Below are 16181 nucleotides of genomic sequence, written 5' to 3'. Positions count from 1 at the left end.
GAGACATTATCACACCTACCAAACGATGCTTCATGTAGATCATCCAGGAAGAAGAGGTGACGGACATGATGCACTTTTACTCTTGTCAGCCCCACGGGATCAGGAGTTTTGTGTTGGATTTTTAGTTCTTGTCGCAGGTGTGCAGCTTGTAGCAATGCACTAACTGGAATCCGTAAAGATGTTGCTCCATGTGGAATCACTGACTGTGCCAGGGTGGTCTTCCCACTACTGGGAGACCCCACTAACAAGACTGGGTGTCCAGAAAGAGCAATGCATCGCGCAGCATACAGAGGACTCTCGTACTAAAAGAGAAAAAGATGTGTGGTGAGGTGGTGAGTAGACAGGTGTGTGGTGAGAAGACAGACAGGTGTGTGGTGAGAAGACAGACAGGTGTGTGGTGAGGAGACAGACAGGTGTGTGGTGAGGAGACAGACAGGTGTGTGGTGAGGAGACAGACAGGTGTGTGGTGAGGAGACAGACAGGTGTGTGGTGAGGAGACAGACAGGTGTGTGGTGAGGAGACAGACAGGTGTGTGGTGAGGAGACAGACAGGTGTGTGGTGAGGAGACATCATAGAACGGTCCATGTAATCAAGCTTTTACCAGTTCATTGGCTAATACAGAAAATGTCATAGAAATCCACCCCCATTATGGAGAAGAACACTCTATCCCATTCTATGTACTTATCACCTGTGGTAGAACAGCCCCCAAGCAGGGAGCGAGGGTAATCCCATCTGGGCTGGGGGTCACATCAAACACTGATGTGTCCGCAGGAATTTGGACTTCTACGGCAAAATGTGAAAGAGACTTGCGCAAACAAAGGTCAAATTCACCGCGATGTCTGCAAAAAACAAATGGTCAGTGACAGACAATATAAATAATTAGATTGTAAGCTCTTCCAGGTAGGTGTCTCTTTCCTACAGTATTCTTATGTTGCTGTTTCTCCTTATCTGGTTGTCGACCCCCGACCGACATGTATGCTGGGGAAATGTATTACTGTATTCCTAATGTCATGTCTGCTGTAATACGTACAGGTCTAAATGTGTAATGCATTTATATAATGTTTTCAAAGAAAAACGCTTACGCTGGTGGCCCAGTGGTGGAGATCCTGGCAGCGTCCAAGTGAATCCCCATAGAGCTACTAAAACTATGGGTGTCATATTACCCTACACTATTAATAGTAAGAACCATTCTGAGGAAACACCAGTCTGATGAAACGCGTCATGTTTGGAATTTTTAAAGAACCTTATAACTGGGTCTACACGCGTTTCACATTAAACTGAATTGGTTGCTTCTCTGTTTGAACTGAATCATCTGGGAAATTTTCAAATACTCATTCATCGATCCTGTAATTCCACTTGTACATATAACTCTCCAGGGACTATAAGAAAGTACTTAATATGTGATTGGATTAATATAGGAATGACTTCTGGATGATACATGTCTACACTTTTTCACATATTGGAATATGGGACTAATTTGTTCCTAAAGTGAATTTAAAGTTAAAGCTGAAATTTTTTAAACAGAGTTTAGAGATGTTTTTTAATTGTTATTCATGACATTAATTTATAGTTTCATTAATTATTCTCATTAATTAGCAGTATCAAGCATAATATTTATGTAAAGTGTGATATGTTTTTATAGGATTGTAAGATGTTTATTTATACAAAGTGAGCGTAAACAATGTTTTTCAAATCAGTTCATTGAACTTATTTAATACATTCATCCAACAAATTATTCATCCAACAAAACCAAATATTTATAGCAGGTACTTAGCGCTGCTAATTTCTTTCTTGTTGGTCTATAGTTTTGTGTTTAGATATTCCTATATATTGCAGATACAGGTAACTATCTGTGATGGCACCAGAAGAACTATGAGTGGCAGCAGTGCAATAACTGTTACTGTATGGGCATAATACAATTAGCACAGGCAATGTATGGTCAATGTCCCAGCTAGGATTATGATCATAGGATCCATCCTTACTTGGGATGAAGGTGTCCACCAAACCCCCATATGAAGGAGTAGATAAGGTAGGTCTGTGCCTGGCTGTAGTGGTTGGATGGAACGTCCTGGTCCATGTGAGGGAAGCCTGAAGTTTCCGTCACTTGCGTTCCAGGATCTACAAAGAGAAAGTGACAGTGTAACTCAGATATAAATTGCACCTTATCTCATTCTCACTAATTCATCTACTTACCCTCAGCTTTTTGTACCATTGCTCGCGACTCGTTATTGAACTTTGTGTGTTTGGGGAGCTCCTGTAAACCTCTTGGAGTCTCAGAAATTGCCTGGAAGCTGTCCCGCAGCAGGTGTTGGTCCATAAGAGCTTGCAGGATTGTGCAGAAGGTGGAGACTTCGTGTACGCCATGTGCTGTTTGTGTACTGTGAGGATGTAGTGTGAGGGTGCAGTGCTGCTCCAGAAAGCAGAGGGTATGAGGTATAAGGTTTTCACTAACAGTCCGTAGCTGGTGTTCAGTGCTCCGTGTGATATTGTATTTAACATACAAGTTGGACATGAATGCCCTCAGTATCGTTCTCCATGTTTCATGCCCACTACAATGCACAACGCTGCAAAGTGTGGACATAGCAGGGCTGATAGCAGATATATCTGGCATTTCGAATATCAGCTTGACACTGTCCGTAAGATGGAGCCGCTGACCATCGGCCAATGTCAAAACAGGATGTGGACCAAAGAGGCAGGAAATGGGCTCTATCCATTGGGAGGCAGCTGACCCATCCAGTATTAGCCACTTTATGGCTGCAGGCTCCCGCGCGGCTCTCTGAAGAATGTTTGAGAATATGCCGCCCCCTTTCCCATCTGTTCCCCCTCCAAGGAATTCTGTGGGGCTTAGCGTGTTGGGAAACAGCTGCACAATGTGTACAGGTTGATATGTATGATTGTAGCAATTATTCAAAGCTCCCTCAGCCCCTATAGACTCCACATTGCCCACCTGATGGTTCAGGGCACGGTGCAGTACTTTCCAGCAAGTAGTCTTTCCACTGCCTGCTGGACCCGTCAGTAGAATGCCTCGGCTTTGCTGAATTGCATGGAAAAGCTGCAAAACATTATTTCCAAGCTCTGTGTGTACTTCAAGATCTGACTCATGCAGATGTAGATTAATGGAATTCCATAGTGCAGTGTCATGTTCATCTGACGGCAGGGGCGATGTGTAGACCAGAAATACACCTCTGAGGATATCCTTAAGATGGGTGGACTCAGATACTGAAAGGCCAGACCAGAGGGAGGATGTGGAGAGTGCTGATAAAATGCTCTCCTCTTCCTGTAGGCTTGCATGCATAGTGCTTGTGGAGTTGTCCAAAACATCTCTAAGTTGATGATCAGTCTCTCTAGGCATTCTCACCGATTCTCTGTGAACCGCATCAAATGGTTTTCCATTTCCATCTGCAAGACTTGTTTTCAAGAAGGAGATCGCTCTTTGGATCACAGTTTTTAGAAGTGACAGTGTGCTGGCTGCAGTAACAGCTCCTGACTCCTGGGCAAGCTGGAAAAAGCAAGAAATTTTCTTGGCCAAATAAAAATGTTGCTGAAAACCTGCAGAAAGAAGAGCGAGTTCTGCAGCGGTGCGCAGGTCAGGAGAGCAGAGTGAGACTGGTCTAAGGAGCAGACGAAGGTTACATGGGACCGTACAGGAGGAGTTCAAGTGAGGAAGGGTGACAAAACAGCCATAACTTTGCATCACTAAAACTGTCCTTTCCTCAAACTGGAATTTTCCTAACAAATTATTTTGTCGATCCACAGGATCAGACACTGATCCAACACACTCACAAGACTGTCTTTCCTTTGTTAAGGCCTTGCAGGAAGACTGTATCTCTATGAGAAGTTGTCCTAATGATACCTGCACATTGCTCTTCAGTTGATGAGCGTTGTCCAACAGCAGCCAGGCCCCTCCTTGCAGAGCTCCGTGAAGGTGTAAAGTCAGTCGGCTGAGATTAATTCCAGTCCAGCACTTCAGGACAACAACCTGTCGGCCAAGGGCACTACCAAGAGCCATCACTGTCTGGGTTCTAAACCCTTCATCTTGACCAATCACAGTCCCACATTGGTAGTTCTCCAATGCCAGTATTAAACCAATAGTAGTTCTTTCAGAAAGTGCTGTGTCAATAATGTTCATGTCCAATCCAACATACTCATATTCATATGGCAATTGGTATCCCAACACATCCACGTAACAAGGACAGGACGATGGTAGAGTGTGCCCTTCTGTGCCAAACATCTCTTCAGTCTCACTCAGATCCTCATGCCTGCTTATCCTTAAATCTTGAAGGCTTGATGGTGGTTGTGCCCTGTACTTCATCATCTTGGCCCATGTGAAGGAATCCAGTGTCTGTATTCCTGCATCCAGCAGGCTCAACATTCGGTCCCTTTGTAGAACTGCCAGAGTGATCCATGCAGATAAGAAGATACGGTCCCGGTGAAGTCCTTGTTCTAGTTCCCTAAGTCTCTGTACCAAAAACTCTATCTTTAGCTTATTCTTCTCTCTGAGGGACAATTTCTGTTCAGTGAGGAGAAATTTCTCCATGTCCTCACACCACAACACTTCCTCAGCGACTGCCAAACATTGCCAGGGAAATTGTGTTCCACTCTCTACATATTGGCTTGCGTTCTCTTTGTGGATGAGGTGTGAGAGTCCTCCTGCTCTACGTTCAGACAGACAGAGCTCCAGCTGGTATTTAACACTTTCCTGAAGTCTTTGCTCTATCTCAACCAGCCACGAGATTATCTTTGGGTTCCACAGAATGGGAGATCTTAAACTCAGTGTTTCCTCGTAATTCCCCATAACCCCAATGGTTAATGCCTGGCTACTAAAGAGAGGGAAGGAAGATGTGTTTGGTGACTGAGCCTGAAAAAGTACATTTGTGAGCCTGGGAAAGCACAAGAGAGCACAGGGAAGGCGTTCGGAAGGTTCTGGAGAGGCTGCAAGGATGCCAAGCAGGTCATGGTCACTCAGAAAGAAGAGGCGAGGAAAGACACAGCGGGACGAGTACAGCACATCACCCATATTGGCTATGATGTTTTCCAGGATACTTGTACCCCTCTGAAAAGAAGCACACAAAGCTTCACCGTAAAAATGCCTCCCACGCTTCTTGTTGGGCTTCAGTATGGATAGAACCAGAGGATCTTGGACTGTCACATCCAGAAATGAGCGGTGGTTCAGGTCAATGGACTGCAACTGTGTGATCTGCAGGACGAAACAGACATGATGAAATAGGCACAGAATAAAGCACTGGAGAGATAATCGCCAAAAGGCCTATTTTGTCAGCCCGCTTTTTATAATTTGTTACCTCAATCTCTACTTCCGTTAATTTCCCCACTACTGATATCCAGCTCACTGGTCAGTATTTGCCACCAATTTTTCTCTTCTTCTTCTTGTGGGCCTAAGCTTGATCTTTTTCATTCCAACTAATGGTGTAACCAGCAAATGCTCTGTTAGTATTCTAGGATGTATCCCAACTGGCCCTACTGATTTGTCCACATTCGGATTTGAAAGTTCATTTAGAACGTTATCCTTTGTAAGTGTCACTTTGTTTCAGTATTCTTGGAACTCAGCGGTGCTCCCATCCCATCTTCTCAAGTATTAATATTATTTGCTATACCCTTGTCTCTCAACAAGACCATGGGGCCTACTGAGGAACATGCAGCGATAACATTAATTTTTTTAATATAATTATTTATTATTTCCACTAATAAATTCAGCAATAAAAATACCTGTTATCTCTGCAATTTAAAGTTTTGTTGGATCAGTAAGGGATAACATAGTGTGACCTGGCTGTTCGGTCCACGCATACACAGTGGAACTGAAAGCTCTGACTTGGGATTTCAGTTCCACTTAGTGGACCAAATAACTGTTAAAATAGATTAGAAATATTAAAACAAGAAAATACTTAAAGACCATTGAGTAATGATAACAGAAAGAGGATTGCGGCGGTACGTGTAACGCCATAATCCTAGATAAATAGGCTTCTCCAGTGAAACGAAGCTACTGTTGGCGGTGAACACTTGATACATAGGATGAAACCCTGTCACCAGCTTGTAGCCCGATGATAAACGTTCTCCATATGTCTTCAGTCTCACTAATCCTCCTTTTGCATTTCTTTTACTCATATCTTAAAACAGGTTTTGTCGGATATATAATACACTACTGGAAATCTATACAGAATGAGGACAATGCTGGCACTCACCATCTCCGCACTGGGAATTGGAGTCTCCAGCTCATGCTGAGCCTTGGTCAGGAAAACCCATTTCTCCTGGAAAGTGATCCAGAGATCTACAGTGTTTGCTGGAGAAGGAGAGAAAAATAGTAAGGGGACAGTGGTCGTAACGGCCGGAGAGATGACACAGGGAACAGTGTGTGTTGGAGAAGGAGACACATAGTAAGGAGACGGTGGTGGTAATGGCTAGAGAGATGACACAGGGAACAGTGTGTGCTGGAGATGGAGAGAGACCTAGTAAGGGGACAGTGGTCGTAACGGCCGGAGAGATGACACAGGGAACAGTGTGTGTTGGAGAAGGAGACACATAGTAAGGAGACAGTGGTGGTAACGGCCGGAGAGATGACACAGGGAACAGTGTGTGCTGGAGATGGAGAGAGACCTAGTAAGGAGACAGTGGTGGTAACGGCCGGACAGATGACACAGGAAACAGTGTGTGTTGGAGAAGGAGACACATAGTAAGGAGACAGTGGTGGTAACGGCCGGAGAGATGACACAGGGAACAGTGTGTGCTGGAGATGGAGAGAGACCTAGTAAGGAGACGGTGGTGGTAACTGCCGGAGAGATGACACAGGGAACAGTGTGTTGGAGAAGGAGACACATAGTAAGGAGACGGTGGTGGTAATGGCCGGAGAGATGACACAGGGAACAGTGTGAGCTGGAGAAGGAGAAACACATAGTAATGAGACAGTGGTGGTAACGGCTGGAGAGAGGACCCAGGGAAGTGGAAGGAACAATGGTCGTTGTAATTCAATCACATCCAGCTGATGGTGAAGTGTTGTTTGCATGTTTATGGCTATAGAAATCCATTTTTTCTTGGAAATAGAGCCACATATAGTACCGACAGTCACTCTCCTGGATAATAGCAGACATAAATAAGGTTTACCTAAGCAGTATATTAGGAGAAGAATGGAAAGTTTAATTTAATGAAAGGGTTGATAATAAGGGAGGACTTTGTTGTGAGGTTTACACAGTGCGCTTGTGGGGATTTTTCCACATCTCCGCACGCCTAGGGGCACTTCCAGTTTGCAGAGACTGCTCTGGAGTAGGTGTCAGCTTGATATGTGCAGTCATCATTAGTAATCATTATTAGCAGTAATATAGTTATTAAAATATATTAACTATATTAACGCCGAGGCACATTGGAACAGAGCGGTGCAGTGACATACACACCTGTACTGTACATTATTGCTGTCATTTACAAAGAGAGGGTTATGGAAGGTTACCAAGATACTGAAGATTATGGATCCACCCTGAGATTTCATCCCGTATGTCGCCAGCAGGAAGAAGAGAAGCGCTCATCATCTTAAGCGACATAATGCTGTCATCTATGAGACTGCAGAGAGACTGCGTGTCTAAAAGAGAGAAGAGTAGAATACATGACACATGGCAGTTACAGAACCCAGCTCAATGGTTCTGTAACTGGATATATAAAGTAAATTAGTCTATATTAAACTAAAACAAAACTGATCATAAATAAATGGATAGAGGATTGGGTGGCTGAATGTATGTACGTACGATATAGCTGAGAATTGTAGTAATAATACGTACAAAGGTCCCAACCCCAGGTATAGCTGTGTACATGATGGGCCTGGTTCATCTTCAGGCGTTCATCCATTTGCATGAAAAAGCTCTGCAATTTAAACGCCATTGCATGTCTGAAGGCAAATGACACTTACGACTGACTATGACTAGGGGAGGGAAGGGGCGGATGAACGTAGACAATGTATAGTAAGGGGTGTGCAGAGGGCGCCCTTGCAGATGTGGCCGATTCAAGTCCTGGGTTTCTTGTAAGTAGCTTGTTTCAGCCGTATCACTTGCACCAGATACAGGGCAGGTGTCAGGGCCGACTGATAGTGATTATAGTATTAAGAGTTGTTAATCTATTTTATAAAATATTTTTTGTGCAGTTATAGGAGTTTAAATTGCACATATGCATGTGCGTATCCTAGACAGTGTTATGTCTGTCTACATATGTCAAGTAATGAGTAGCCAAAGCGTACTTAAACCCTGAGTCAGACTGGAACGTATATTGAGATCCGCTTGTATTTGAATATTGTCGCAACTGCGCTCAAGATCCATGCTCGTTTTTTAAACAAAGTTAGATCCAAAGGTGTGGCCCCAGGCATGGCTCTGAACATTCTATGTGGCCCTAGACATGGCTCTGCACATTATATGTGGTCCCAGGCATGGCTCTGCACATTATGTGAGGCCCCAGGTAAGGCTCTGCATATCACTCTTGGGAGCAAATATTGCTCCCTACGGGGATTGCCCTGTCTGGTTCCTGAGCTATGTGCAGGGAAATTACATTACTCTCAGGTAAATCAACATGCAACATGGTTGGCTCCATAAGGCAGAGGGAAATGGGAGTTTTCATCTATGCCTTATGCACCATCCAACTACTCTGTCACAAAGCTCATTACACACTCGGCAGTGCTCTGACGGGTAAGCAGGCTTAACATTATGTGTCAAGATTTGCCTTACAATGGCAGTACCGACCTCCTATGCCTACCCTTTCTATTGTTGCTGAGGACAGGATGAGCTTGCCTTGCCCCATTTCTTTATCACAAATGCACCCTCTAACTACTGTAGAAGGGGCTTTTGCTGCTGTCACCACTAGGCTCCTTAGAGGCGTCCAGAACTGTGTCCTTCCGGGTAACTCTCGATAATAGTATAACCCCTTGCTGGTACACATGGGCTGGTACACCTGACCTCTTGCCTTCAGAACAGGGTTGCTGTGGATGGTTCCCCCTGGCTTATAACACTGGCCAGAGCTGCAGGGTAGCGGGCAGAACATTGGTACTAGATACTGAGACCCAACCTCAGAATAGCCGGATAACGGATTAGATTGGGTCTAATCTGTAGGTCACAGGAATTATAGCAGGTAAGTAGACCTCAAAGTAGGTTCCTTAATCAGTGATGTTTATTAGCTCAGGAAGTCCTAAAAGGGACAGTTACACACTAGTTTGAGGTACCAGTGATAACCAGAAAGTACAGATGGTATAAAACAGGTACATGGTCAAACAGTGTGCTTTTTATACAGATTTACTCTGATACCCTGGCAGGAGGTAATCCAGCCTCCTGCCCCTCTAACCAATACAGGTGCTTCAAGCAGCCTGCCCATAATTCAGCCTGGAGGGGTTTAAAACCTTTTTACATTGCTGCTAGCGGCGACACTATGTCTGAGGTTATCTATTGAATGTTTACTATCAAGATATAACATTTCTCCAATCTTGCTTTGAACACAATTAACTTGCAAACTTTACATTCATCTATGATCACTTGCATAGGAGGTCTACCAGCAAGTGAATTTTACTCCTCCTGTCTTTCAGGCTCAACAGACGTTTCGGTCACTCAGCGATGAAAAGGTCTAATAAACATGAGATTACCTGTCTCCAGACAGTTGCAAAACCCAAACATGACATACTGTCTCAGAAGTCAATACTTTTACACACACAAATATATTAAGGGTGTACACCGGGCACTTTTAGTGTTTTGTGTTTTGGTTTCTGATTAGCTTGAGGTTTTGGGTTCTGATTTGTTTTGCCAAAACACCTGCCGAAAGGTTTTGGTTCTGATTTAGGGTTTTGGGTTCTGATTTATATTTAAAAAAGCATAAAAAGCACTAAAATCCAGTTTTTTTGTTTTTTTCCACTCCTACGCTATTATTAACCTCAATAATATTCAATAACAATCATTTCCACTAATTTCCAGTCTATTCTGAACACCTCACACCTCACAATATTGTTTTTAGTCCAAAACGTTGCACCGAGGTAGCTTTCTGGACTGCGTAGTGGAGTGGGCCCGGTACCCAATACCTCCACCTTCAAATGGTCTCAATTCCACTGCACAGCTGCCTGCTCCTACATCCTCTGCAGCATATACAGGGTGTAGTTTGAGCGCGTCAATGCCTCTTGTTTTTGACGATGACAGGTCATTTTCATTAATTTTGGATATGGACCCAACACTGAATTTAGTTGATACGCATCTATCTGGACTGCGTAGTGGAGTGGCCCCAGTACCCAATTTGGTACCGGGGCCACAATACCTCCTCCAACTGGTCTAAATTCCACTGCACATATGGCTGCTCCTACATCCTCTGCAGCATATAGAGGGTGTAGTTCGAGCGCGTCACTACCTCTTGTTTTCGACGACCATGGTACAGAGCATTCATCATTGAGATCCCATCAAGTATGTCAAAGACAGACAGCGTCGAAGTGTTATTTGTTTACTTTGGGAACAAAAAAACTGTCCCTGTTGCAAATCTTCATGCAATGAAGAGTGACTTTTTCATTTAAAGGCTCAAGCTTTCAAGTGTAGTGTTTAAAACATCATTACACCAACAGGTAAAAATCCTTTTAATTGGGATAATGGAGCCACAAAGGAAATTGCCCATATGTAATGCCCGCACAATGTTACTGGCGTTGTCTGACACCACAAATCCCCAGGAGAGTCTAAGTGGTGTAAGCCATCAACCGTCTAAATCCCACTCCACTGATGGCGGACACCGGACGCACGTCTACACCAACATAGCTGTTAAGGCCGCAGTTATCCGCTTTGCCATAGGATGACTACTGTCGTACTTTGTGCTCATGGCAAACAACTGTTGGGCGGTCACATAAGGTCAAAAAAAGGTTTGCAAGATGGAATGGTTGTTGGGCCCTCCCGCCCACCCGGATGTTGTTGAAATAGGACATGTGCACTTTAACAAACCAATCATTTCAGCGAAAGGGCCTACCAAACTGTGGCTGAAATGATTGGTTTGTTTGGACCCCCACAAAACGAGCTGGCAAAGATAAAAAAAAAGGTGCAAGATGGAATTGTCCTTGGGCCCTCCCACCCACCCTTATGTTGTTGAAATAGGACATGCACACTTTAACAAACCAATAATTTCAGCGACAGGGCCTACCAAACAACTGTGGCTGAAATGATTGGTTTGTTTGGGCCCCCACACCAAAAAAGCTATTCATCTCTCCCTGTACAAACTAAACTGGCTCTACTGAGGCAAGATGTCGTCCTCATCCTCATCCTCTGATTCCTCTCCCCCTACAGTGTGTAATTCCTTATCCTCACACATTAACAATTCGTCCCCTCTGGACTCCACAATCACAGGTCCCTCTGTACTATCTGGAGGGCAGTGCTGTATTTGATTGAGGAATTGATAATTCATTTTTATGAACATCATTTTTTCAACGTTCTGCAGAAGCAACCTCCTTCGCCGCTCACTGACCAGGTTCCCCGCTGCACTAAAAACTCTTTCCGAGTACACACTGGAGGGGGGACAACTCAGGTAAAATAGAGCCAGTTTGTACAGGGGCTTCCAAACTGCCTTTTTTTCCTGCCAGTAACAATATGGACTGTCTGACATGTCTATTTGGATGGTGTCAGAAAAATAATCCTCCACCATTTTTTCTATTGTGACAGCATCCAATGCAGCGACAGTAGATATGTCTGCAATGGTTGGCAGGTCCTTCAGTCCGGACCAGATGTTGTCTGCATCCCTGCTAGTGGGTCTTTTAGGAAAACTGAGCTTTTTCCTCGCAGCCTTAGGTGTGGAAGAAAATGAAGGTGGAGCTGTTGGCAAGTCACGGTCCTCTTCAGAGGACAATTTCCTGACCAGCAGGTCTTTGCACCTCTGTAGACTTGTGTCCGCCGGAAACAGAGACACAACATACGCTTTAAACCGAGGATCCAGCACGGTGGCCAGAATGTATTCCTCTGACTTTAAAAGAGTGACCACCCTCGGATCCTGGCAAAGCGTACGAAGTCCTTCATCCACAAGAGCTACATGCTTGGTGGAATCGCATTGGTGTACCAGCTCCTCCCTCACTTTCTCTTGTAATATAGATTGCAGTACCTATTCTCTGGAACTGCTTAAAGAATGAACGTAGTAATAGAACTGGCAGTTCCTATTTTTTGGAACTACACAAACAATGACCGTAGTAATAGAACTGGCAGTTCCTATTTTTTGGAACTACAGAAATAATGTACGTAGTAATAGAAATGGCAGGTCCTCTATTTTGGGACTGCAAGAATATATTGCTCTATAATATTTTTTATACTTTTTCAATTATTTTTTTATATTTTTTTAAAAAAATGTATTTTATTTTTTTGGGAGATTTTTTTTTTATTTTTTAAAAGATTTTTGGCTAATTAACAAATTGATATGGACTTATCAGAAACAAATACAGGACAAAAGCACCACTGGACTCAGCAGCACAGACACTGGCCAAAGCACCACTGGAATCAGCAGGACAGAGCACTGGGAAAAGTACTACTGCACTCAGCAGGACAAAGCACCACTAGACTAAATAAATCAGCAGGACAGAGCACTGGACAAACTACTAATTCACTCAGCAGGACAAAGCACCACTTTTGTAAAGTTATCAGCAGGACAGAGCACATCAACCTCCCTCTTCACTAACCACAGGGAGAATGAAGATGGCGGCCGCGAGCGGGGCATTTATGAGATCCGAGTCTCGCGAGATCCGACGCGAGACTTGGATGTCATAGCCCCGATTTGGATGCATTTGGCGGCCGGAAGTTCCCGAACAGTGCTCGGATCCCGTCGGATCCGCACTGTTCGGGTGGGCTCGGATTAGTGAAATCCGAGCCCGATCATCTTTAAAAAATATAAAAAGATAAGTACATTTGCAATGATATACAGAGGTGCACTGTACTCTTAATTCAAATAATTATCTACAATAAGTTATTTCTATGTGATCCAGCCACAACTACACCTGACTATTTGTTTTTAACCTTCATTCAATGAACTTGTATTATCTGTTGGTATATTACTAAAGGATGGCCAGATGTACACAATGATAGATTTATTATAGATAGTCGGATGGGGCCTGGGTGTATACTGCCCTCTCACCAGATAGAAGGACAGTGCCGCTGTCCTGGGTACAGTATCCTTTGTCAGGCTCTCGGAATCTGCCACTTGGTGGCCTCTTGGACTGGTCTGGACTGGGATCTTGACTATAAACACAAAGGAAGAATCTGACCAAACGGAACTCTTTCTCTTGCCAGAATGTCTGGATCTTCTTAAAGCGCTGTACGGTGGAGAACTCTGCCTGAGCTCGGAGAGTGACCTGCGATGATACAGAAGATACAAAGTCTCAGCAGGAGAATATCTCCTAGCACATTGCAATAACTACACAAGCTCCTTTTCTTTCTTTAAATCATTTTCCAAGACAAGCTTTCAGGAGGAGGCCATGTCTACAATCAGCCTCTGAGATTTCCAGGAGGTTACCCTGTAACAGGAGACCAGGGGGCTTTCATCAAAGGACAATTTTTCTGGTGTGTTTGAAATATCAGCACATTGCTGTAAATCGCCAATGATTTCAGCCTCCAAACCGCTGGATTTATGATCCAGCGGTTTGGAGGGTTAAAACTGAAATCACCAGAGATATGCAGCGGCTTTAAAACTACTAAATCACCAGCGGTTTAATCTAAATATCAATACCAAATATATGCAGATTATCTCAATAAAGAGGGATAATAGGCTTTTAAGTACAACCTGCATATTTTTATTACTTTACAATCTATTTCCGCTTTTTATTTACTTTGTATGTAATTCATTTTAGCAGTTTAACGGGACAGGACTCTCTGTAAAGTGACAATAAATTTATGTGTTGGGTCCACATTTTGAGCACTGTCTGTCCTAAGAAAATACATTCTCCTGATTTACAACAATCAGTAAACAGGATGCTTACAGTAACAGCACTGCAATACAACCAAGGAAAGAAGATGCTAAGTTTGTATCCCTAAAAATCCTGGCACAATAGACACAGAGCAGTACAATACCTGGCAGTATGTAATGTATAAAACCTCTCTCTGACCTTCTGCAATTGCTCCTGGTGATTTAGTAATGGGCAGGACAGCAGGTCCAGCAGTGTCAGGGTCTCCAAACCGCCAAATGTCTTCCCCATCACTACAAGTGGAACAATATGTTACACAGACATTATGTATTACCTATATTATTCAATCCTTTCTCCTTTCACACTGCAGTTATGTAATATGTGTATTATTCCATCCCTCCATCTCTCACACTGCAGTTATGTATTATGTGTATTATTCCATCCCTCCATCTCTCACACTGCAGTTATGTAATATGTGTATTATTCCATCCTTCCTCCTCTCACACTGCAGTTATGTAATATGTGTATTATTCCATCCTTCCTCCTCTCACACTGCAGTTATGTATTATGTGTATTATTCCATCCCTCCATCTCTCACACTGCAGTTATGTAATATGTGTATTATTCCATCCTTCCTCCTCTCACACTGCAGTTATGTATTATGTGTATTATTCCATCCCTCCATCTCTCACACTGCAGTTATGTAATATGTGTATTATTCCATCCTTCCTCCTCTCACACTGCAGTTATGTATTATGTGTATTATTCCATCCTTCCTCCTCTCACACTGCAGTTATGTAATATGTGTATTATTCCATCCTTCCTCCTCTCACTCAAAAAAATTTACCAGTAAAAATGGACGCCCAGTGCTTGTGAGTTAGTGCAGGGTTCAGTAATGACTGGAGTAGTGGGAGGTGTTGAGAGAAATCCTGCAAGCTCCCGCTAACACTTTCCAAAATGGGGTCACCCTGCGGCAGTAACAAGCCCAGATCTTGCAGACTCTTCTCCCAGTGTTGCAGTTTCTCTCTCATCTGGTCAATGTTTACCTGTAGATAGATTCTGTGAGGTGACAAACACTATCAGCAGGACACTGCATCCCTCGCTCCCTGCTGAGGGACACTGCACTACTTATACCATGCTGAAGGATATTGCACTGTGTGAGTCAATAGCAGAGGTCCAGGTTACCTTAACAAAGGGGCTGAGTTTCCAAGCTTTAATCTGCTCTCGGCACCTAGATAGCAGCTTCCATGAGTCTTGTCGTGCCTGGATCTGCTGTTCCCCAACAGCAATGTCCGAGATGTCAAAGGTTTTACCTATAGACAGATACATGGGTGAATAAACTGAATGTATATACTATGAAATGTATAGATATATAAACTAATTATTAATATTTTTGATATGTACAGATGAGAGGCACAGCGATGGGCACTGGGTTTTTCCCTAACTATCAAATCCTTTTCAGTGGTGTTGGGAGTTTAATTTTATTTACAATTGATGAATTTTCTTGGATAACATTATATAATACAGATAATACATAGATGACAAACTTTTAATACAGATTGGCACTGAATCTGGCATTTGAATTATAATAATTGACATATCACATTTACATTTAAAATAAATAGAAATAAGACTTTTTTGATTTACTATTATAGGCAGCAAATAATGGACATGTCACCTCAGTCAAGGTTTTTAAGAAAGACAAGTCAAACAAATTTGTACATCAAATTTCCTCACCCAAAATGGAAAGATAGTAGTTTACGTTACTCTCAAGTTGTGAGAATGTGAAGTAACTGCATTTCTGGGAAAATTTATGTACAACAATCCCTGCGCAAAAATTATTTGACAGATGTTATTCTTATTATAACATATTAATCATGCAGCAGCAGGAGTATATCACTTAGATGGAGTGACATATCCGTTCTTGATCAGAATTCTATTCCACCATGAAAACGACAACGTCCTTATATTACCAGCTACAGTGCTTCTTCGGAATAAAACCAATTTTACAAGGGCATTGGAGAATTTTATTGACAGAACCCATCCTGGGCCTTTCCCCTCCCCAAAGACTATTATTTGTCTATAGAAAATTTAACGGCCTCAAATCTATATTAGCCCTCGGTATGTATGTATGAAGAAACACATGGAGACCAATCCCACAGCCCACTGGTTACAATAAGTTTCATTCATGAATGAAAAAAAGAAGAAAAAAAAAATATTTTTTTTTCTGTAGTCCTTTAGGTAATCATTAATCATCAGGTAATCAGGACTCATTATTAGAAATCATATTACATATCCTACGTCTACTATA

At 42.9% G+C, this 16181-nt stretch overlaps 1 protein-coding gene across 1 annotated transcript in view; it reads right to left on the bottom strand.

Moving 5' to 3' along the window:
• DNHD1 (dynein heavy chain domain 1) overlaps positions 1–16181 on the bottom strand; it is a 74236-nt gene that overhangs the window by 34327 nt on the left and 23728 nt on the right. The window contains exons 14-23 of the mRNA XM_075197629.1: positions 15056–15183; positions 14718–14916; positions 14072–14163; positions 13105–13321; positions 7454–7582; positions 6198–6295; positions 2194–5197; positions 1983–2118; positions 689–839; positions 20–302 (exon numbers count right to left, since the gene is read on the bottom strand). Of these exons, the coding sequence (XP_075053730.1) occupies positions 20–302; positions 689–839; positions 1983–2118; positions 2194–5197; positions 6198–6295; positions 7454–7582; positions 13105–13321; positions 14072–14163; positions 14718–14916; positions 15056–15183 (4437 nt within the window). The remainder of the gene's footprint in view (positions 1–19; positions 303–688; positions 840–1982; positions 2119–2193; positions 5198–6197; positions 6296–7453; positions 7583–13104; positions 13322–14071; positions 14164–14717; positions 14917–15055; positions 15184–16181) is intronic.

Source organism: Mixophyes fleayi, chromosome 2 (assembly GCF_038048845.1).
Source record: "Mixophyes fleayi isolate aMixFle1 chromosome 2, aMixFle1.hap1, whole genome shotgun sequence".
Taxonomy (NCBI): Eukaryota; Metazoa; Chordata; class Amphibia; order Anura; family Limnodynastidae; genus Mixophyes; species Mixophyes fleayi.
The sequence above is the reverse complement of the archived record's forward strand: the minus strand, read 5'-3'. Positions and strand labels throughout refer to the sequence as shown.